The sequence below is a fragment of the Berghia stephanieae genome, chromosome 3 (genome assembly GCF_034508935.2).
Source record: "Berghia stephanieae isolate SIO BIC M18660-M18661 chromosome 3, UCSD_Bste_1.3, whole genome shotgun sequence".
Taxonomy (NCBI): Eukaryota; Metazoa; Mollusca; class Gastropoda; order Nudibranchia; family Aeolidiidae; genus Berghia; species Berghia stephanieae.
The window spans coordinates 2,030,283-2,054,892 of NC_088362.1; the positions used below are offsets into that span (position 1 = coordinate 2,030,283).

General features: G+C 34.8%; 2 protein-coding genes across 15 annotated transcripts in view; one reads left to right on the forward strand and one right to left on the reverse strand.

Moving 5' to 3' along the window:
• LOC144967009 (uncharacterized) overlaps positions 1-15,343 on the forward strand; it is a 43,514-nt gene extending 28,171 nt beyond the window's left edge. The window contains exons 13-21 of the mRNA XM_078903738.1: positions 751-1,080; positions 1,651-1,887; positions 3,046-3,210; positions 4,202-4,321; positions 6,743-6,898; positions 7,514-7,638; positions 10,157-10,244; positions 12,724-12,809; positions 15,114-15,343. The gene's annotated coding sequence lies outside the window, so the exon portion shown is untranslated. The remainder of the gene's footprint in view (positions 1-750; positions 1,081-1,650; positions 1,888-3,045; positions 3,211-4,201; positions 4,322-6,742; positions 6,899-7,513; positions 7,639-10,156; positions 10,245-12,723; positions 12,810-15,113) is intronic.
• A 2,025-nt stretch (positions 15,344-17,368) lies between these two features.
• The window catches only part of LOC144967010 (GATOR complex protein Iml1-like), a 79,500-nt gene continuing 72,258 nt past the window's right edge, over positions 17,369-24,610 (reverse strand). For 8 of the 14 annotated variants that reach the window (XM_078903749.1, XM_078903739.1, XM_078903747.1 and 5 more), the window contains 4 exons: positions 24,244-24,403; positions 23,061-23,121; positions 21,739-22,030; positions 19,948-20,283 (listed from right to left, as the gene is read on the reverse strand). In XM_078903749.1, the coding sequence (XP_078759875.1) occupies positions 20,056-20,283; positions 21,739-22,030; positions 23,061-23,121; positions 24,244-24,403 (741 nt within the window). In that variant the 3' untranslated portion in view covers positions 19,948-20,055. Of the gene's footprint in view, positions 20,284-21,738; positions 22,031-23,060; positions 23,122-24,243; positions 24,404-24,610 lie in introns of all 14 variants that reach the window. The other 6 variants (XM_078903752.1, XM_078903753.1, XM_078903748.1 and 3 more) reach the window with 1 other exon arrangement.

Below are 24,610 nucleotides of genomic sequence, written 5' to 3' on the forward strand. Positions count from 1 at the left end.
TTGGCCTCTCTCCACTGGTTGCCCATTGAAAAGCGCACATATTACAAAGCAGCGTGTCTTGTTTATAAGTGTTTGGCTGGTATAGCACCGGCATATCTCACAGATCACGTGGTCATGTGTAAATTTGAAAATTACACTTTAAGATCATATAATGACCAAACGAAAATTTCGGAAAAAAGATCAAGAACAAAATTTGGTGATAGATCGTTTGCTTGTTTCGGCCCCAAGATTTGGAATGAACTACCACGTGGTCTGAGGGAGTGCAAGTCTTTACCTACTTTTAAAAAGAATCTCAAGACACATTTTTACTGTATTTGTTTTTCTTGACTCTATATGAATCCTTGATTTGGCTATGAATTGTTATTAATGTTATTATTTTATTTTTTTATTTTTTCACTTAAAATTGATATTTATATTGTAAAGTGCCCAGAGCTTGTGTTTTACACGAGAATGAGCGCTATATAAATGTGTATTATTATTATTATTATTATTATTATTATTATTATTATTATTATTATTATTATTATTATTATTATTATTATTACTATATTTGTAAATAAAAAAGAAAGAAAACAAATATACAGGAAAAGACTTACTCAAAGAAGTAAGAGGCGATATTTACCATTTCTTAGTTTTATTTTATTTTTCAATGCTATAATCCATTTTTAAAAGATGGTTGTGATGCCAGGTACCAAATCAACCAATATAGCCACGCTCCTGATTATTTCATCAATACAATTTTGTCCCCAGCAACAGATGCGCCAACAACATTACCAACCTCTACCTCCCCATCCGATGGATCAGGGAACAGTGGTAATAGTGGTAGCGGTAGTAGTGGTGGTGGTGGCAATGGAGCTGGTGGAATCTATGGCACATCGGGAAATCTCTGTCATGGCTGTTTCGTTGTTGGAGATGTCGGCTACAATCCGTCCCCTTTCAACTGTTCATCTTTTGTTGTGTGTTCCAAACTCACCGGCTATTACAACTGGACACACGAAGTTGTCAATTGTTCCCCCGGATTGTTTTGGTCGCAAACGCTTTTAACGTGTGTTCAGCCTGAACGCTCTGATTGCCTTTCGAGTAAGTATACTGCTGGTACTTTTACCGTTGTATCGGTAATAAGTGTACAACCGGAAGGACATCCTCAACAAATAGTCCATAAACAGTCAACAACGGGCAACTTTTAATTACTTTTGCGTTTGTAACAATTCAAAACGTTGTAATATATATATATATATATATATATATATATATATATATATTAATTATCGCTATGCTTTGAGATCTAGACTTTTAACTATAAATATAAGTTGATATTATATATTGATAAGTACAAACATATAAAATGTTAGTTCAAGGTTGAAGACTTGACTAATATATGTACATAAAATTATGTCATAGTTCTCCATAGAAGAAGAAGAAGAAGAAGAAGAAGAAGACGAAGAAGAAGAAGAAGAAGAAGAAGAAGAAGAAGAAGAAGAAGAAGAAGAAGAAGAAGAAGAAGAAGAAGAGGAGGAGGAGGAAGAAGAAGAAGAAGAAGAAGAAGAAGAAGAAGAAGAAGAAGAAGAAGAAGAAGAAGAAGAAGAAGAAGAAGAAGAAGAAGAAGAAGAATGCTTCATCTTATCTTGTCTCATCCATCGTAAACCACAGCTACTTGCCTGGACGTCAACAGTACAGCCACATCGGGCACTTCCGCCAACTGTCCACTCTACTACCAGTGTGATAACGGTACACTCTACTCAAAGTGTTGTCCTGACGGTCAAGTTTTCCACCACGGACAATGTACGCTTGGAGTCAACTCCGGATGCCAGGGCACCTGTATTGGAGGGAATACAAATAGGGATGCAAGAATAGTAGAGTTTGAAGTTGACATACAGAATCAGGAAGGTGAAGAATCTCTCTCTCTCTCTCTCTCTCTCTCTCTCTCTCTCTCTCTCTCTCTCTCTCTCTCTCTCTCTCTCTCTCCCTCCCTCTCTCTCTCTCTTTTCTCTCTATATCTCTCTCTTTCTCTTTCTCTCTTCCTCTCTCTCTCTATCTCTATCTCTCTCTCTCTTTCTTTCTTTCTCTATCTATCTATCTATCTATCTATCTATCTATCTATCTATCTATCTATCTATCTATCTATCTATCTATCTCTATCTATCTCTCTCTCTCTATCTATCTATCTATCTATCTATCTATCTATCTATCTATCTATCTATCTATCTATCTATCTATCTATCTATCTATGTCTCTCTCTCTATCTATCTATCTATCTATCTATCTCTCTCTCTCTCTCTCTCTCTCTCTCTCTCTCTCTCTCTCTCTCTCGGGTTTTGCCAGTATATTACGGGGTTTTTGTCATTACAAGACATAATTATACTGAGTAATTCCAAAACGCATGGACCATGAAGGGAGCTACACGTAGACATATTCTTAACACAGCATTTACATTTATTCTCTTCCTAGGTCATAATCTTCAAGCAAAGTTCTTGTCGTTACTCTAAAAAGTGTCGGCTATTCGTCTATCTTTTGCCAAAAATGAACTCGGCATGGTTTGAAAATATTCTATTTCAAAAGCCTGGAGTCTCATCTTCTTCTTCTCCTTCTTCTTCTCCTTCTCCTCCTCCTCCTCCTGCTCCTTCTCCTCTTCCTCCTCCTCCTCCTCCTCCTCCTCCCGCTGCTGCTGCTGCTGCTGCTGCTGCTGCTGCTGCTGCTGCTTGAGCTGAATAAATGTGACCTAACGTCTCAAAACGGTATTAAGTCCGGATGATTAAGATGCTGAAAACTGAGTTTGTAGCCAGAAATATCAGACTTTCGTTGAGTTTATATACTTTATTGAGGAGAATGAATAGCATATTTTAGAGTGCTATATACCAATCATGCATATTTTCGACCAGTTCAGCTTTATTTTGACTTTTTAGCATCTGGTTAATCCCGACATAATACCGTTTTGAAACGTTGGGTCACAAATAATAGCATCATTGTTACCATTTATCCATATTATTATTTTAGACATTTATTTGCCTATAATAAGTAATATTCACTTTATTTTAATCCCTCCAGACAGCGATACAGATTGTCTTAGGACTCGAGAAGTGTCTTCAGACAATAGATTATACGAGACATATTCGGAAGACGGAACTTGGAGTGTGTCCATTTGTCCCGTGCACACATTATTTGATAACACAACGTGTTCTTGTGTTCTAGATCCGTCTGTACAAAAGCTAGGTCTGTAATAAACTGGCATCAAATACAAATTAGGATGCCAGAATCATTCATATTATAATATACTAACGAAAGAGTGAAAATGGAGAGGCTTCGTATGGGAACAAAACGGACAATGGACGTTTCGGGTACAAACCCTTCGTCAGTACAAGATTACACAAATTAACATGGAAAATAAATAAAATAAAGCAAAATGCAAAATAACTTGTATCGTCTGTACTCAATGGTGGTTGTAGCCATTTTCACTCTTTCGTTGGTATTTTCAAGAGCACCGGCTTCTGGCAGCCCCTACCGTTTTCATATTATATAATATGAGATCCAGTTTCAGAAAGATAGGAAATAATCATAATGACCGTAAAAACGCCCATTCACCTATTGTATCTGCACATAAATATGCACAAACATTGAAATACACAGATATGCGCACGCGGTCAATACAGAGAAAAAGAGAATGAGTGAGAAAGAGAGAGAGAGAGAGAGAGAGAGAGAGAGAGGGGGGGGGAGGGAAGGGATAGAGAGATAGATAGAGAGAGAGAAAGAGAGATAGATAGATAGATAGATAGATAGATAGATAGATAGATAAATAGATAGATAGATTGATAGATAGATAGATAGATAGATAGATAGATAGATAGATAGATAGATAGATAAATAGATAGATAGATAGATTGATAGATAGATAGATAGATAGATAGATAGATAGATAGATAGATAGATAGATAGATAGATAGATAGAGAGTGGGAGAGAGAGAGAGAGAGAGAGAGAGAGAGAGAGAGAGAGAGAGAGAGGTCTGCAACCATTATGCAGTTTGTAATGGGTTTTAACTTTGACAATGTTTTTTAATCACCGAGTGTAATGTGATATTCCAAATATATATATATATATATATATATATATATATATATATATATATATATTTAAAAATGGTAAGTAAAATTACTACCATATCTTCGTGTGAAGAGAATCACCCAATACAATATCGTCACCCTATAGATTTGCCTCAATTTACAAGGACTGGTTGTGATCCCGTCTTCAATTTGACCGTGGAGAACCAACAACTGATCGACCACGCCCAGAGTCTTTGGGTTGCAAGCAGAAACGCTTTTATTGACGGTAATGATAATAATAATAATAATAATAATAATAATGATAATAATAATAATAATAATAATAATGATGATAATAATAATAAAAATAATAATGATAATAATAATAATAATAATACAGCGCTCATTCTCGTGTAAACACAAGCTCTGGGCACTTTACAATATAAATTATCGATTTTAAGTGAAAAAAAAATAATAATGATAATAGTTCATACCCAGATCAAGGATTCATAGAGTCTATAAAAACATCGAGTGTAATGAAAAGATGACGGTAAGAGACGCCTTTAACCCTCTCCTTACCACCTACAGCAAAATCGTCACATTTGTTACGACACAATATACATTTTTTTTATTATTCAGATTTATTTTGTACATGACAAATATCGAATAATGATCATTGTTTAATTAATAAGAAAATATATATTTTTTTGTAGAGAGCTTGAATCATTTTTTTTTTCTTCTGCTGGGTAAGTCTGCCATTTTTGGGAAAATACTGAAAAAGATCGGTAAGGAAAGAGATAAAGTACCAAACTGATTCAACAACATTCTTTAGATAGCTTCCTATCCATGTCCTATCTCCAATGTAGGGAATGAGATTAGCGGAAGAGTAGCGTCCCTTGATTGGAGGTCACGGCGGTAAAGTTATTAGAGAGAGAACGTCATGTTGGTTGTGCGCATGCGTCCTCGCTTCCGGTGAAAGCGGCATGAGACACTTCACCGAAAGCGAGGACAAGAGAGACGCATGAGCAAAACCATTTTGACGTTCTCTCTGTAAGGTGACGGACGTCCAATCAAGGGACGCTACTCTTCCGCTAATCTCATTCCCTAATTCTTAAAAACTAAGACTTGGAGATGTATGACCAAGTAGATATAACTAACGATTTCTCTGTGATAAATTAGTGATTTAATAATTGATAAAAGGTCATTGGCTTTCAATGGCCGACTTAATCCTCTCCTGACCGTCACATTTCTTACGATACAACCAACATTTTTCTTATTCAAATTTCTCTTGTACATCATAAAATTTCAAGAAAATGAACAGTGTATTGTAGAGCATGTTTAGCTAAAGAATTAGATATCTATGGCATGAACTTTACTGCAATTGTGTTTGAGTGATAAAAATATATTTTTTGTGTTAGTCGGGTGTGAGGTTTTGGGGAAAGTCTTGAAAATGGCTGGGAAGGAGAGGGTTAACCCTCTCCTTACCACCCATAGGAAAATCCTCACTTTCGTTACGATGCAACCAACAAGTTTCTCATTCTGATTTCTCTTGTACATCACAACATTTAAAGAAATGCTTTGATATGACAGCTATAAGTACTAAACACTGTGTTGTAGAGCTCACTTGTTACTTTTCTGGTTGAGTAAGAAAAGTCTATTTTTGTGTTAGTTGGGTATGAAGTTTTGGGAAAATCCTGAAAATGGCTGGTAAGGTGAGAGTTAAATAATGCACACATGACTCTAGATTCTAGCTGATTGTGACTTTATTGTAATAATTACACGCGTGTCTACTTGTAATTATATATAGTCGTAGTTCTCAAGGGAAAAACAATAATGCATACTCAATTTTCATAATTTGTGTTGTTTTGGTTTTCTTGAAAAATGTTTTTCGATTGGTATGCTATGTAGTTTTCTTTTCTTGTTTCATTCTTAATGTTGTCATTCGTCTCTCAAATGTTCATTTGAGTTATATGATATAAATGATAAATATATTATATGAACCACACTCAACACGAAAAATGAGATGTACGGTACGTGTCCATATCGCCGGAAGTTCTTGTTAATCAACTACAAACCGAAACCACTTCAACAAACAACAACAGTCAACAAACCAACTCAGTCTCAGTCCTGACGATGGCCAATTAGGCCTAAAACATTAATGTAGACTGTCTCAAACATTGTGAAATATTAAAATAATAATTCGCTCCATTACTACATGTCGAGCACTTTTCGTACCATATTTGTATCAAACACGATGCAATATATATATATATATATATATATATAGATAGATAGATAGATAGATAGATAGATAGATAGATAGATAGATAGATAGATAGATAGATAGATAGATAGATAGATAGATAGATAGATAGATAGATAGATAGATAAATAGATATAGATCGACGGCAAAGAAATATTTGGGGCGGCCTTGGCCGAATATATCTCTGCTGTCGATCTGGTTTTTTTCTTAGTAATGTATTTATGTTTTCATTGTTTTGTTTTGTTTTTGTTTTGTTTTTTTGTTGTTGTTTGTTTTGGGTTTTTTCTGTTTGTTTTTTTTTTGTTGGAAGAAGAAGGGTTTTGATACCGAAACGTTCCGTGTTTGGTATTTTGTTATTTTGTGAAGCTGTTATATTCATGTTTTGTCTTAGTATCCCTTTGACTTCCTTTGTGTTTCATTTATCAATTCATTGAATTTCCCTAGGAAACGCCTGCTTCAACCCTCGAAACAACGCCCATCTACTGGTTCCGGCTCTCAACAATTTCGATTACGGCAACGCCATGGCCATCTCTGTGACATTCCAAATTGGAGACAATTTTGATTCTAACCAGACAGCCATTCTCGGAAATTGTGCTCCAGGTATATTAATATTCACATTTTGACATCTATAACCATCTTATATTATAGTTTAGTTGAAATTCATGAGGTAATTATACTTAACATTTGCGCAGTATATGTAATAAATAATAATGTGGAATTGAATGTAAGCTTCAATTGAATTACAAAAACAGATAAAATGATCGTTTCGGGTTTTCCCCTTTATCAACAAAACAGGATGAATGAAACACCACAGATGAATGAGATGATGCAGTAGTGGCGTTACGCCACTATCACATTATCTCATTCATATGAGATCGGAACACTATCGGAACAATGGCGGACGCCCGTATGAAATATTTCCCCGGCGAGCATAAAAGCGTACCCAGAGGGAAAAAAACATAAATTTGATCATGTTTTGACTTTTACACATTCTGATCACAAGGCATATGAAAAGTTCCAGCCAGCATGAAGAATAAAAAGTAATTATTTTCTTTGTTTAGAACCAAGATGGCCGCCGTTGCCGGGCGGCGTGACATCAGACTACTGAATCCAATTATGTTATATTTCAAAACAATAAGACATGACCCAAACGATATATATTCACGATATAACAGTGCGGCAGTTACCTTTAACTTATTTATAATTTGTTCACAGATGCTCACCATAATGCCTCCGTTTATATCGGCGTGGAAAGGGACATCACGGGAGCTCTATCCGTCATTGGTTACATCAGAACTCATAGGTCGAGTACACCCTATACTCTAAGGCTTCCTATAACGGTATGGCTACAGTATTCATCTGCTTTACATTTATTTAGTTCTTGAATATTCAAATGAATCCCTCGTATATGTGACTCACCGTCCCTAAACGGTATTATGTCGGGATGACTCGGGTGCAAAAAAATTGAATTTATTGACAAAAACATGAAAATTGGGGTTTGTTTGGATTTGTTATGTAAGAGAATGAAGATAATTTCTCACAATGCAAAAGCTCAAAAATTGCTATTTACTATCAATTTAATTCTAAAGTCACTTTTCGGGGTCCAATTCATCCCGGCACAATACCGTTTCGAGACGAAGTGTCACACAGGCAAAGTTTGTATTGCCATAAAATAAGCCTTGATTGCTACCGCAATTTAATAATTATAAAATATTTATTTTTGGTTTTTGTTTACAACACTAAATTGGCCCCTGGGTTGTATAAAGATCCAGCAATGACGTCAGGCGCATTCCATGCTTTCTTGTATTTTCAATATTTCGTCACAGAAAAAATAAATAAACTGAAAGCAATATGTATGGTGTTTATCTTTTTCAAAATAAAAACAAGTAAAATCTGATAACAACAAGTAACATCTGATAACAACAAGTAACATCTGATAACAACAAATAACATCTGATAACAACAAGTAACAGCTGATAACAACAAGTAACATCTGATAACAACAAGTAATATCTGATAACAACAAGTAACATCTGATAACAACAAATAACATCTGATAACAACACGTAACAACTGATTAAAACAAACAACAACTGATAACAACAAAAAACAACTGCTAACATAAAATACTTTGATTCTAGCCCCAAAATTCAATATTCATGAGGACAACGAGGCCACAATCCTACGAGTTTATCAGCATAAATAAATAACGAGAGAAAGAGAGAAAATCAACTAATTCCGGTATTAATTTGGAAGGCCCACGATTAAGATCTAAGGAAAGGTAAATGTCAAAGTTATACGAATGTCACAATTTAAGGGGGGGGGGGGGTTATTTGGTTTTCTAAATGTATGAATGATGTATGAATGTAGGCATGCATATACGATGGTATGCTGGTGTGTATGTATGTCTGCATGTATGTATGTATATGTGTATGTATGTACGCTCATTTCTTTTATATACATGTGTAGTAACAATGTGCAAGCGGGTATGTTCGTGTATGGCCGTGTCTGTAATGTAAACGTGTTGATGTTCATACCATGAACCAAACTGAGCATTGTTTACCTCACATGAATTGCCTTTTATTTGGACAATAAAGATTATTATTATTACATTGTATTATTATTATTATTAAATATTATTTTTGTTTGTTGTATTTATTTTTAAAGCTTGAGTATCTAAAGTTACTCACGTCATTGATGTCAATGACGTAAGTAACTCACGTCATTGACATCAATGACGTAAGTAACTCACGTCATTGACATCAATGACGTAAGTGACTTTAGTTACTCAAGCTTAAAAAATAAATACAGCAAACAAAAATAATATTTAGAAAACCAAATAACCCCCCCCCCCCTTAAATTGTGACATTCGTATAACTTTTATATTTACCTTTATCGGAGATCACACCGACAAAATACCCTTTTGAGACGATTGGTAACATTTCTGATTATTTCTTTCCAAACGATTTTTTGGATTAGTGATTTTCGGTTTAACTGCATCTCATTGTAATAAGTACAAGAGTTTATCGGTTAATCTGTAAGACAAACAATTTATCATAAAATAATTATGCCTATTGCGCCACGACATCATAAGATATCGTCGCCTAGGCATTCCACGAAGGAATATAGATAACTCATCAAACAAGATGTCTGATGTCAACAGGAATCACCCATGTTGTCACAGTGAGATATCGTCGCCTAGGCATTCCACGATGGAATATAGATAACTCATCAAACAAGATGTCTGATGTCAACAGGAATCACCCATGTTGTCACAGTGAGATATCGTCGCCTAGGCATTCCACGAAGGAATATAGATAACTCATCAAACAAGATGTCTGATGTCAACAGGAATCACCCATGTTGTCACAGTGAGATATCGTCGCCTAGGCATTCCACGATGGAATATAGATAATTCATCAAACAAGATGTCTGATGTCAACAGGAATCACCCATGTTGTCACAGTGAGATATCGTCGCCTAGGCATTCCACGATGGAATATAGATAATTCATCAAACAAGATGTCTGATGTCAACAGGAATCACCCATGTTGGGGTCATTGGGGGTTAATAATCTTGCTCAAGGAAGAAAAAAAACGAAAGTGCCTGAAGCGGGGCTCGACCCCGAGTCATCTGGATCACAGTGCAATGCCTTAACCACTCGGCCACTTCGCCCCCCGTTTATGTTGTATACGTATAATTATTATTTTGAGTGTATCTAATTGAGAAAACGTTAATTCATGACTGTTATTTTTCTACATTATATATCTTTCCCGATTTTACAATGTAATTAGTTTATAACAACTATTTTATGATTACATAATAAAATATGATTCTTATGACAAACATTTTCTCCAGACTGAAAGGACAACAGTAGAGCTCGTCTACACAGGATCTGTATTGTATCTTGGCGTGGGAGATGTTGTGGCTGCCGTTAGTGCAAGAGGTAAAGAAACGCACTATAATAATTAATAATACAATGATGATATGATGATAATGATTAATGATGATGATGATGATGATGATGATGATGATGATGATGATGGTGATGATGATGATGATGATGGTGATAATGATTAATGATGATGATGATGATGATGATGATGATGATGATGATGATGATGATGATGATGATGATGATGATGATGATGATGATGATGATGAATGATGATGATGATGATGATGATGATGATGATGATGATGATGATGATGATGATGATTTATATGATGATGATGATGAGATGATGATGATGTATGATGATGATGATGATGATGATGATGATGATGATGATGATGATGATGATGATGATGATGATGATATGATGATGATGATGATGATGAGATTTATGATGATGATGATGATGATGATGAGATGATGATGATGATGATGATGATGATGATTAATGATGATGATGATGATGATGATGATGATGATGATGATGAGATGATGATGATGATGATGAGATGATGGATGATGATGATGATGGATGATGATGATGATGATGAGATGATGATGATGATGTGATAGATGATGATGATGATGAGATGATGATGAGATGATGATGATGATGATGATGAGGAAAATGATGATGATGATGATGATGATGATGATGATGATGATGATGATGATGATGATGATGATGATGATGATGATGATGATGATGATGATGATGATGATGATGATGATTATGATGAGTGATGATGATGATGATGATGATGATGATGATGATGATGATGATGATAATGATGATGATAGGTGATGATGATGATGATGATGATGATGATGATGATGATGATGATGATGATGATGATTGATGATGATGATGATGATGATGATGATGATGATGATGATGATGATGATGATGATTGATGATGATGATGATGATGATGATGATGATGATGATGATGATGATGATGATGATGATGATGTGATGATGATGATGATGATGATGATGATGATGATGATATGATGATGATGATGATGTATGATGATGATGTGATGATGATGTGATGATGATGATGATGATGATGATGATGATGATGATGATGATGATGTGATGATGATGATGATGTATGATGTGATGATGATGATGATGAGATGATGATGATGTGATGAGATGATGATGATGATGATGATTGTGATGATGAGATTAATGATTGATGATGATGATGATGATGATGATATGATGTGATGATGTGAGATGATGATGTATTGATGATTGAGATGATGATGAATGATGTGATTGTGATGGAATTATGAGATGAGAGATGATGGTGAAAATTTTTGTGGTGTAAAATGTTTACTAAACAATATTAATTATTTGGCTTTTTGTATGAACTTGATGTCCAACATTTTAATACAAATGAAAAAAATCTGACATAATTTTAAAAGAAAAATCAGGTTTGTAATGTAATAGTAAAAGCAGCTATGTTCGGAGAAATGCAAAAGTTTGAGGGTTTTTTGTTCCAAATATTTTCAACTTTAAAAAAATACTAAAATAATTATGATTTATCAGGTTCGTGCACAGGGCCACGGAATGTTTATGAGAGATGTTTTGAAGATATTAATTTGGAATCTATAAATAACATTTGTTGGTTCCATGGTTTTATTTCGGGAATATCCAAAAAACCCAGGCAGGAATGATGGCACGATGACTTGGGATGAAATTAGATTATTTGGATGTTAATTTATTGGAATTTATTATCTTATGCTGCTGGTTCGAACATTGTGCTGATCATTTTTGATTTTATGTTGGAATTTGAGAAAGAAATATTGACCATATAATAATAATAATAATAATAATAATAATAATAATAATAATAATAATAATAATAATAATAATAATAATAATAATAATAATAATAATAATAATAATAATAATAATAATAATAATAATAATGATAATAATAATAAAATAACATAATAAAATATAATAATAAATAATAATAATAATAATAATAATAATAATAATAATAATAATAATAATAATAATAATTAATAATAATAATAATAATAATAATGATAATAATAATAATGATAATAATAATAAAAATAAAAATAATAATAATAATAATAATAATAATAATAATAATAATAATAATAATAATAATAATAATAATAATAATAATAATAATAATAATAATAATAATAATAATAATAATGATAATAATAATAATGATAATAATAATAAAAATAACAATAATAATAATAAAATAATAAATATAATAATAATAATAATAATAATAATAATAATAATAATAATAATAATAATAATAATAATAATAATAATAATGATAATAATAATAATAATGATAATAATAATAATAATGATAATAATAATAATAATCCCAAGGGGCTTAGATCGAAATGATAAAACAAATACAATATTGATTTTTTATTTTATTTTCGCTATTCTACTCTCCAGGTCGAATTCCTCGCCTACAGAGTGACCTCCTCATCGCACACCCTATCGACCAAGAAGATGATTATTTCGATGGATGCATACACCAAGTAAGGCGTTTACACACTTTTAAAAGATACAATAAGATAAGTCCAGGCTAGAATTGAATATAAAATAGCCCTTATCTGCTTTGGTGTATTTGAGTCTTCTTTTCCTCTTTACATTCAACACTTACTCCAACCATACGTACCTCTGAGAAATCTTAGATCCCACGATTCAAAATTGTTAGCATCTCCTAAAACTAAACTTAAGTATTTTGGTGATAGGTCTCTTATGAAATTCGGACCCACGATTTGGAATGATCTCCCTCAATCTGTGAGATTCTCGAGCTCAATAGACATTTTCAAAAAAGCCCTGAAAACACATCTTTTCAGGAAATATTTGCTTAATTGAACTTTAAATGTATTGTATATGACATTTATATTGATGACGTATTGATGCCCTTTTATGCTCTTAATTGGTTTGATACCTTAGTTTGTTTTTTTTTTTAAAGCGCTTTGAGGTTTCGACGAAAGGCGCTATATAAATATGCTTATTATTATTATTATTATTATTATTATAAAATACAGGTTTTAAATCATCTACATGACATGACGGTTTCATGATCAGACCAATCAATGGGAGGCCTTCCGAAAGCTCCTACATCCCCAGTATTCTTGTTTTTTTTATATAATGTTCTAGTAGGGGGTTTGGGAGGGGGGAAGCTTTTAGACCTGTCATTTGTAATTCTACCAATCCTCACAATAGTATCAGCCTAAAAAGGACATCAACATCACACATTAGTTCATCAGTTATAATGCATTTAAGCTAAATGTCTTGCTCTTCAACTTTAATTTTCACTTTCATCTCTCCACTTCAAGTAATTTCTTAATTCAAAATGCAAACGTCTTTTGTGGAACAGTTGGGAGATTGCCAGGCTTTCAAAAAAATGTATTCAACACAACTGACTACTGACTGACACCTCGAATCTATCAAAGTCTTTCCTCTTTTGCCAACCACTGCAACATTCCTGAATATTTAATATTTAAACGTCGTCATTCTTCACCACAAAGGAGCATCTGGGACCTTTTTATGTAGGCCGACTAGCGCCAAGTCTCTGATTTAAGTCAAGGACTTGAAAAAAAAATCGTTATTTATGTGAGCTGACCCAGCAAGTCCCAGACTAAAATCAAGGCACATTCGGAATAAGTTTTGCCAAGTTTCAGTCCCTTGCTCGGGTCGGACTCACAGAGTTCTACTATATATTAGAGGCGGAACTCGGCCTTCCACCATGTGATCATATGAAACCACTAGCGGGGAGGAAAGGGTGGGAATGGTATTGTGTCGGATTAAGGTGATGACGGAAAGAGACAGGTGAAAGATGCCAGTTTGGCTGTCGGACTTCATCGTTAGTCTCAGACGAGTTACTAGGATACAGAATAGCGTCGACAAGATAGCAGCTATTGTGAGATTTAGCGCTTTGATTTGGAAGGAAAATAATTCGGTTACGAATGACAGAGGCAAAACGTGTCCTGTTGCTATTGGCACTGGCTTAAAAAACTGTAAGATAAGTACGTATCGTCAAAAGTACACATTTTTGTGATTATAAACAAAACAAAAAGAAACCCCCGATTTAATCGGGCTCGGGAGTTGCGAGTGAACGGAGACTCGGAAGTCGAAGGGTTCGCTTCAAAGAACAATTTTTTTTTTAAAGATTAGAAGTATAATAGATACAAAACGTATTTTTGCTGGCATTGTAACTGACTGAAATAATGTGATTCATCAGAACATACTTTCTGTTTTGTTTGTTTGATTGTTTTTGGTTCAATTTTTCGAGTTTCAATGACACTTTCATTGGCCTAAATATAGAATTGACAGTCGACAGTCAATATCACGTGACTTGATTCATCGTTTGGCTATGACAAAAGTAAGTTCAAATATGAAACGGAACGAGATATATCTATACCGGGTGTGTTGCTAATTTCCTCTTGGGAAATCCTTTGCGTTGAAAGTATGAATACTGTTGTCTTACTTGATGTTATCAGCACAAAATAACCGACTTAGTCGACGTCCTTACAACGCCCACTTCTAGGCAAGAGCCTAGCTCGTCTGAGACTAGAAAAGGTTAATAAAATTCGATTTTTTTAGGCACTTGCTTCGCTCAAGTTTAAGTCTATTACCTTTTATTAGCAATGTTATTGTAAAATATTTTCAGTATTATTATTATTATTATTATTATTTCTATTATTATTATTATTATTTCTATTATTATTATTACTATTATTATTATTATTATTATTATTATTATTATTATTATTATTATTATTATTATTATCAGCACTATTCGTTCTCTTTCTCTCTTTTCTTTAATATAGGTATTGGTGACGAAATGCCTATTGTAACAAAGACTGGAAAACTTAGTCCGCTCAGAGACTGGGTATTATTGAACATCATTGAAAGCACCAGAGATCCGAGATAAACTTGTTCTCGCAATACTTGGGGCTACCTTAGTGGACGTACGTGTGCTTGACAGCTGAGTGTGTAGATGGTCAATTTGTATTTATTTGATCAAGACCTCTTTTAGAACTTCACAAGAAAAAAAAAATGAAATCAGCCGATGGCATAAAATAGAGGTCGTGGATAATACGTGACTTTGCGAGATAATTTTTAAAAATTGATTAAATTAAATACATACATAAATAGATGAATAAATAAATTAATGTTGATGGTGGTGATGATGATGATAATGGTGATGATGATGATGATGATGATGATGATGATGATGACGATGGTGATGATAATTGAATACCATACCTTTTTAAGGATTCAATAATTGACTCCAGTCAATCAAATATAAAGTACTTGTTTTTCATAGAAGTCGAGTTATCCCCACATGTAATAAAACTTCAAAACTAATATTTACAGATGATGTGAGAATTTGTTATAAACCCTTCATTAATACATTGTGATGTTTTAAATAATTCATGATTTCTAATAAAACCACTTTAAACAAAATTTATGAGAACATAATTTGCCTCTTGCAAACTTATTTGTGATTCACCGTCTCAAAACGGTATTATGCCGGGACGAATTAGGACTCCAAAAAGTGAATTTGTAAACAAACTGATAAGAAATAGGACCTTCGCGTTTATTGCAATGCAAGAAACAGGATTTATTTTCCATCATGGCGGCCATACATTAACCCCAAGTTTCATATTTGTGGCTATAAATTCAATTTCCATCATCTAGTCCGTCCCGACATAATACCGCTTTGATACGATGGGGCACATTTGGTCAATATTATTTTTATTAATTCAGTCAGATTCACCAATAACATGACGGGATAAAACACTGATCTTGATTTCTGAAATCCCCTTTTCCTTCTTCGGTAAAATAATACAATGTGTATCATCGTCCCTGGATGAAAACTGAGCGTGTATGGGCCCTCTACTCAGAGCCCAGCCAGTCGCTCATGTCAAAATTCTTAGTCTTAGTCTTATCTAATTACTCTTGTTTCCTTTTTCTTTTCTAAAATCTTAAAGTTGTATTGAACTGCTGCCGCTACCAATACAATTATTGTTATTATTACTACTGCTACTACTACTACTACTACTACTAATACTACTAGTACTATGACTATCATCATCATTACTACTACTACTACAAGTACTACGACTATCATCATCATTACTACTACTACTGCTACTACTACTACTACTACTGCTACTAGTACTAGTACTATGACTATCATCATCATTACTACTACTACTACAAGTACTACGACTATCATCATCATTACTACTACTACTACTACTACTACTACTACTACTTACACTACCACTACTGTCCACTCCGGATAATCGCAACACCTTGGGATCCGCGAAAATGTTGCGATTGACCGAAGTTGCAATTAAATGAAGTTGCGTTTCCAGTCCACTATCACAACATTTTACACATAATATATGGTAAACTCAAACCAGTTGTTGTAAATATTGTTCTTAGTCCACCACATACTGAACAATATGATTGAATTAAAAACCACATGGCAGCCCTGTATATATTTTTTTTTCAAACAAAACCAGCTTCGACATCTTGTTCAGATTTGAATATCTTTCGCTTTGTGTTCTCAACATGTTTAAGATTCAAAGAGATTAGCCGTGATGAGAGACTATAATAAGCTCTCATCAAACTCTTAGGTCACAAAGTACAGTTGTCAATCCCAAAACAAAGGATTCTCTTTACGACTGTCATTGTCTTCCTGTTGTAAAAACTGTACCCAGCCCCCTTGCCTCCTATTTAATGGCCATAGATTACATCACGAATCCATACGGCAAAGCCAGCCCTCTTTTGTCTCTAACAAAATGGTGACCCACTACTGTAGCATTAAACCCCACTCACTCTCGATTTTTTAACTTGTCACGATTTCTTCCATGATGAAATTTAATCATGATATTTTGTTTGACATCAGACATCTTGTTTGATGAGTTATCTATATTCCTTCCTGGAATGCCTTGGCGACGATATCTTATGATGTCGTGGCGCAAAAGGCATAATTTTTTTATTTTTTTATTAGAGTATATTAGTATATTAATGTTGTTTTCGATAAGATTAATGTAAAACCAAACTCAAATGTTTTTCACTATTTTATTTGCCTGGCAAATTAATCATTTGAAAAATAAACTTTTGGTATGAAATACATGTCGGCAATAGTGCATAATATTTCTCTTAATAAACAAAAGAAAAAAAAAATATTTGGAAAAATTATTTTTTAATTTTGAATCGAAACGAGGGGAAATATATAACAAAATATACCTTTTTTGATTGTTCTTCAGACTTCAGACAAAAAGAATTTTCCTAGTGATACAGTGTAATAAATAAATTTTTAAAATTGAGCGCAATATCCACTAAATGTGCTCAAAGCGCTTTACAAGGGGTCCCTAGTCAACAGCAACATTTAACACGAAGGACCTGGCATGCCGCCTGTTAGGCGATATTACAATTTTTCGGATAAAGACACCGCTGTTAATGGCCAGGTACTCATTTTACACCTGAGTACAGTGAGAGAAAGTGAGTAAAGATCCTTTTCCAAGGACTCAACTATGCGCCGAGCGCGAGCCTCGAACCCAGGACCTTCCGATCCGAAGTGAGTGTCACACCACTAGACCACATAGCCGCACTGATTATCCGCAACTGATCTACCCACGAAATGTTTTGCTTTGTTGAGGATCTCGTGTATTACTGTGATATTCAACAACACACAATTTACCCCTCTAATAAATAGAGGTGCCTAACTGAGTCAATAAAATTTTGGAATCCAGAACATATTTTATCGTTTCCTAAAGTAGAAATCTGTTGTTTGTTTGTTTTTAAGGGTTTTATGGCGCTTGCAACACATTTAGGTCATATCAGCGCCAGTAAAAAGGAAGGAAATGGGACAGTAAAAAGTTCTAGAATTACAATTAAAGCACCCAAGAAAAAGTAAGACAAAGGGGAACTGGGAACAAATGGGGATCAGATGTAGATTCCAAGAGCATACCACCAATGCACCTAGTTTGAGATCACCTATCAGTCTCATCCAGACACAAGCACAAAATCCAACAAAGAGGAACACACTCAAATGCCTACATTATACATTAAAATAACAATAATACATTACAGAGAGATGATTTACAAGGAAAAAAATATCATCTCCCAAAACAATAACTATGCGTTCGACTGTTTCCCTCCCATCTAGGACTCCGGCCAGGGCCAAGACAAAACCAAGTAATCTCATGCCAAGACAAAGGCAGAAGGCAAGTTGGAAAACAGATATAAGGGGATAGAAGACACAGTATGCACCCCCCTGCCCACTATGGGAGGTAAAGTAGAAATCAAACAGGCAATATCTTGAACCATCCCTTATTGAAATTTTCAACACCATGACAAGGACATAAAGAGATTTGAACCATTTTACCCCTCACATGTCTTGAGCATGATGAGTGGATAATGCTTTATATAAATATTAAATGTTAAGGTTCTATCATAAAATGACAGTTTAAAAGTTAAATTACTTGCCTTTAGGCCTATAAAACTAACTAACATTTGACTGTCTCCCTCCCAGCTAGAGTATCCAACCAGGGCCAGGACAAAACCAAGTAATCTCATTCCAAGACAAAGACAGAAAGCATGTTGGAAAACAGATATAGGGGGATAGAAGACACAGTAAGTACATCCCTGCCCACTATGGGAGGTCAGGAGCCCCACCCAGTCACCTAAATGTCTCACCCAGACACAAGCAAAGGTCTCCACTACGAGGAATACACTCAAATGTTTACAAATCATATATAATATGTAAATAAAACAATACAGTACATAACAGAGAGATGATTTACAAGGAAAAAATTATCATCTCCCAAAACTCTAACTATACATTTGACTGTTTCCCACCAAGCTAGGGTATCAGGCCAGAGCCAGGACAAAACCAAGTAATCTCATTCCAAGACAAAGAAAGAAAGCGAGTTGGAAAACATATATAGGGGGATAGAAGACACAGCAAGTACCTCCCTGCCCACTATGGGAGGTCAGATACCCCACCCAGCCATATTTTTGGTACAACCCTTGTAATATGTGGCATTTCATTTTACTTTTTATTGCACTTAGAGAAATATAAACAATGAAACGAACAAAAAACACAATATTACAATAACAAGTGGCACATGAGTTTTGAATAAGGCACAATGGTGTGTAGGAGTTCCATAACTTTGAAAATATATATGAAATAATCATAACTAATAGATAAATGATTTTCAAGTGAAAAGTACAAAGCTGGTTGCCTTAGGTGCAGTGCACTTACAAATAAGGCAAGGAGAGGCCACCCCTTTTGGTAGTTGGAAACAAACCAAGTACTCTGGGCTACAATCGTATCACTGATCCTTGCTGTGCCAAGGTTATTTACATATCTCAATGATAATAATATTCTACACAAAAAAAAAAAAAAAAATAAATAAAAGAAATAATATAATAAAAACACCTAAAAAGCAGTCATTCCCCCCCCCCCCCCCTTTCTCTCTCTCTCTCTGTCTGTCTGTCTCTCTCTCTCTCTATCTATCTATCTCATTCTTTTTATATCACATGTGAACGTGTCAACCACCCACCTTCTCTCTCTCTCTCTCTCTCTCTCTCTCTCTCTCTCTCTCTCTCTCTCTCTCTCTCTATCTATCTATTTCATTCTTTTTATATCACATATGAACATCACGGTGAAAGCAATGTGGGCATAATTTTCAAATTTTTTCAATTACATTTGGGGCAACTCAATCTTTATTATAACAAATCAATTCATCAAGTAAAAATTGGTCTCTCATCTCCCATTGACTGACCTTCATCACAAACAGCAGTGTCGCTGCTATCACAAACCAATTCCTCCCAAAATAATTTTAATCTGTCTTCATCATTGAAGCAAAACTTTCTGAAATCGGCCAAAACCGTATCCTGGAAGACCTCATCCCCTGTGTGTGCTGACCGCCAACGTCGAGACGACATGTAATTCCACGACCACAAGAAACCAACCTGGAAATTTCAGGAATCAAAACAAAATCAAATTCTAATGCACAGGAAGCTAAAAATCAAATTATAAAGAGATTGGAAGGAAACATATCTATGAATATTATGTAAGAAGTGTGTAATACTGTTCAGCTCATAATCTATTAAAAAAAAAAAAAACATTTTCAGATTTACCATAGTCTACTCTGCATTAATCTAGCTCTAACAATGAGAGACGAATTCAACTGCACAAAACAAATAATGAATATGCCACCCATTGCATAAGTAAGCAATGGATTGAACTTTTTTTTTTAGCTTACATATAGCGCAATATCCACTAAATGTGCTCTAAGCGCTTTACAAGGGGTCCCTGGTCAACAGCATATTTAACATGTAGGATGGGACATGACGCCTGTTTGGCGATATTACAATTTTTCGGACTAAGACAATGCTGTTAACGGCCAGGTACTCATTTTACACCTGAGTACGGTGAGAGAATGTGAGTAAAGAGCCTTTTCCAAGGACTCAACTATGCGCCGAGCACGAGGCTCGAACCCAGGACCTTCCGATCCGAAAGCGAGTGTCATACCACTAGACCACATAGCCACAAAAGTGGCTAAAAGTGAAAAATTCTCAGGAGTCAAATATACAGAATCAAAGAAAGGGTTCAAATTTTGTGTTTAATAAAATGCAGCCTCTAAACATAAACATACCAAGAACACTGAATAATCACTGAATTCCTTAAATAAGAACACTGTCTTATCAATTCTTATCCACATTATTAATTGGGTCATAATCTCTAAACTTCTATGCTTGGTTTTGTAAAAAAATTTTAAAATAACAGTTTAAATAGAATAAAAATGAGATTTGGTGATAAGGTAACCTTCTTTATTTATATCTTTAAGGTCCTATTCTATGAAATGTTCCAATTTCAATAACAAGACAGTTTTGCTTGTCCAAATAAATACACAAGTCCTTTTGTATTTGTGACCCACCGTCGCAAAACGGTATTATATCGGGACGAATAGGACTCCAAAAAGTGAATTTGTAAATAAACTGATACGAAATAGGACCTTCGCGTTTATTGCAATGCAAGAAACAGGATTTATTTTCCATCATGGCAGCCCTACATTAACTCACTCAACCCTAACACCGACTATATCCGTAGTATACCCTGGGTTACTTTTACTCCATGGCTATTTATTACATTTTTTCTGACACAAATTATAGGCGCAGTATCAAAGCTAAGGTTTATAGATATTGCTTGTTAATGGTAGTTGAATAAAACTATCTATGTACATGCTCATTTGTAATACACATTTTTTCCAATTATGAAAAGTAGCAAAAATCTCTAGGATTGAGTGAGTTAACCCCAAGTTTCATATTTGTGGCTATAAATTCAATTTCCAGCATCTAGTCCGTCCCGACATAATACCGCTTGCACACGGTGAGTCACATTTTAACAATAGATCAAAATCTTACCTGATTTGGAACAGCTTCTGGCCGTCCCTGTCGGGCAATGTAAAACTTGTGAAGATCAGAGGATGATTTTTTCTTGAGCCCTGTCGAGTCAAAGTTAACATGGGTACTCGGGGAAGGACTTTGGACGATGTGGTCTAGTTGTGGCTGTTGGCCAGGGTTGCTCTCGGGGATGAGGACAAACATTCCAGCTGTACAATGGACGTATTGGTGGTTGTAAGTTTCCTGCAGTCGCTGGGTGGACCCTGAAAAACTCGTCTCGGGAATCTTGACACAAACTGGTAAAAATCCAAACCTTCGATTAAAAAAAAATATATATATATATATATATATATATATATATATATATATATATATATATATATATATATATATATATATATATATATATATATATTATTACTGAAAGAAAATGTCATAAATTAAAATTATAGTTTCAGGGAAAAGCTGAGAAAGATAATATTTTGGAAGATTTGTAGAATTAGAAAGGTGAGAATTGATACAAAATGCTATATTTAGAGATTCATTTATAAGTCGATACGATTATATGTGACCCAACGTCTCAAAACGGTATTATGTTGGAACGAACCAGATGCTTAAAAGCTGAATTTAATGTTAAACTGGTCAAAAATATACATTGTTGGCATTAGCACCCTAAAATATGGTATCCATTCTCCTCAATAAAACATACAAACTCAACACAAGACTGATATTTCTGGCTATAAATTCAATTTTCCAACATCTTAACCATCCTGACTTAATACCCTTTTGAGGCGAAGGGTCACATATGAGCCACATCTCTACATTTGATCAATATGCCAAATCAAAATATATGCATTGTTATAGGAAACCTCAGAATATTTCAAGAATTCTCATTGTCAACTTTATTCATGATCTGCTTTCTAAAGCCCATATTGCAAAGCAGTTGGTTTTCTTGTTTCTTGGTGCCAACAACAACAACAAACAAATTGAGCTTTATATAGCGCAATATCCACTAAATGTGCTCAAAGCGTTTTACAAGGGGTCCCTGGTCAACAGCAACATTTAACGTGTAGGACGGGACATGACGCCTGTTAGGCGATATTACAATTTTTCGGACAAAGACAACGCTGTTAACGGCCAGGTACTCATTTTACACCTGAGTACGGTGAGAGAATGTGAGTAAAGAGCCTTTTCCAAGGACTCAACTATGCACCAAGCACGAAGCTCAAACCCAGGACCTTCCGATCCGAAAACGAGTATCATACCACTAGACCACATAGCCGCACGTTATGACTGCTATTCAATATAGATATTGCCTGGCTATTAAATGGTTCAAAACTCACTTTTTTAGGATGGCATCTTGAATGATAAATAGGATTTCTTGTCTTTTCTCATCAGAGCAATCTGAAAATATGAAATGCGTTGAGAAATGTATTTATCATCCCATTTCATTGTTCTTGTTCATTTTGTTTGCGAGTTGTGTAGGGGGGACCTTATTTTATGGATGGACCTCTATATTAATTATGATAACTGTGGCCTTCGTAAAGTTATAGCTTGACACTGACCAAAAAATGACGTCAAGATGCCAGTCTTTTGCCACAAAAGAAAACAAAATCGTGAGTTGTATTCAATAGTTCAACCAATGAAATAACTTATTTCTTTGAGCTCTACTAACGACAACTCAATAGACGCTACACAAACATAAAAAATGACGTCAAACTGCCAGTCCTAGAGGGTTCCAGTGTCAGGCTATATTATGCTAACGATGCCTACGGTATAACCCATGATAACTGATGCGAAATCTGGTGCCAAAGCTAGTGACCTGGGAGATAGAAGACATATTAAGTACCTCCCTGCCCACTTTGGGAGGTCGGGAACCCCACCCAGTGGACAGTGTTGATAGAGTTCATTGCTTACAACACATAAGGGTTATAGGGACTTAAGACTCTTACAGCAAACACCATAAAACATCCACTTGTCAAAGCTTAACTCACTCAATCCTAGAGGTTTTTGCTACTTTTCAAAATTAGAATTTTAAAAATGTATTTAAAATGAGCATGTACATAGATAGTTTTATTCAATGAACATTAACGTGTAAAAACTAATTACATTAGCATTGATACTAGATACGCCTATCATTTGTCTCAGAAAAATGTGATAAATATAGGCATGGGGTAAAAATAACCCAGGTAAACTACGGATATAGTCGGTTTTAGGGTTGAGTGACTTAAATTAAATATTTGATTGAGTCAGTAATCATAATAAGATTATTGCTCATGTGGAACCGACCATGAAACCACTTTACATGTGCTTATGGATTGCCCATTATACAACGTGCAACGTTCGAACCACTGGGTCACCCCTACAACACTCAACACAAAGCTCTATGGTGAGGCTGAGGACCTAAAGCGGACCACAGACTTCATAGCAGATATCGGACTGCAGCCATAGATGTCCATCAGAGGAACGAAGAAGAAGAAGAAGAAGAAGAAGAAGATAATAAGATTAAAATCAACATGACCACACCTTGAAATATGTCAGTTCCAATGGCCTCCATATTGAGTGGTACAAAAATGGGTCCTCGCAGCGGGTCAGAGTTCTCTGTGTAAGGCAAAGCAAAAGGGTCACATGGAACGGGCAGCAGATGGAATCCGCAAGACGTGGCTCTCCTGGCAAATGTGTTCACCTGGTTTTAAAATAAACATTGTGGATAATTATAGATTCTAGATGGTTCTAATGCGGCTATGTGGTCTAGTGGTATGACACTCGCTTTCAGATTGGAAGGTCCTGGAGTTGAACCTCGCGCTCGGCGGCGCATAGTTGAGTCCTTGGAAAAGGCTCTTTACTGACATTTTCTCATCGTACTCAGGTGTAAAATGAGTACCAGGCCATT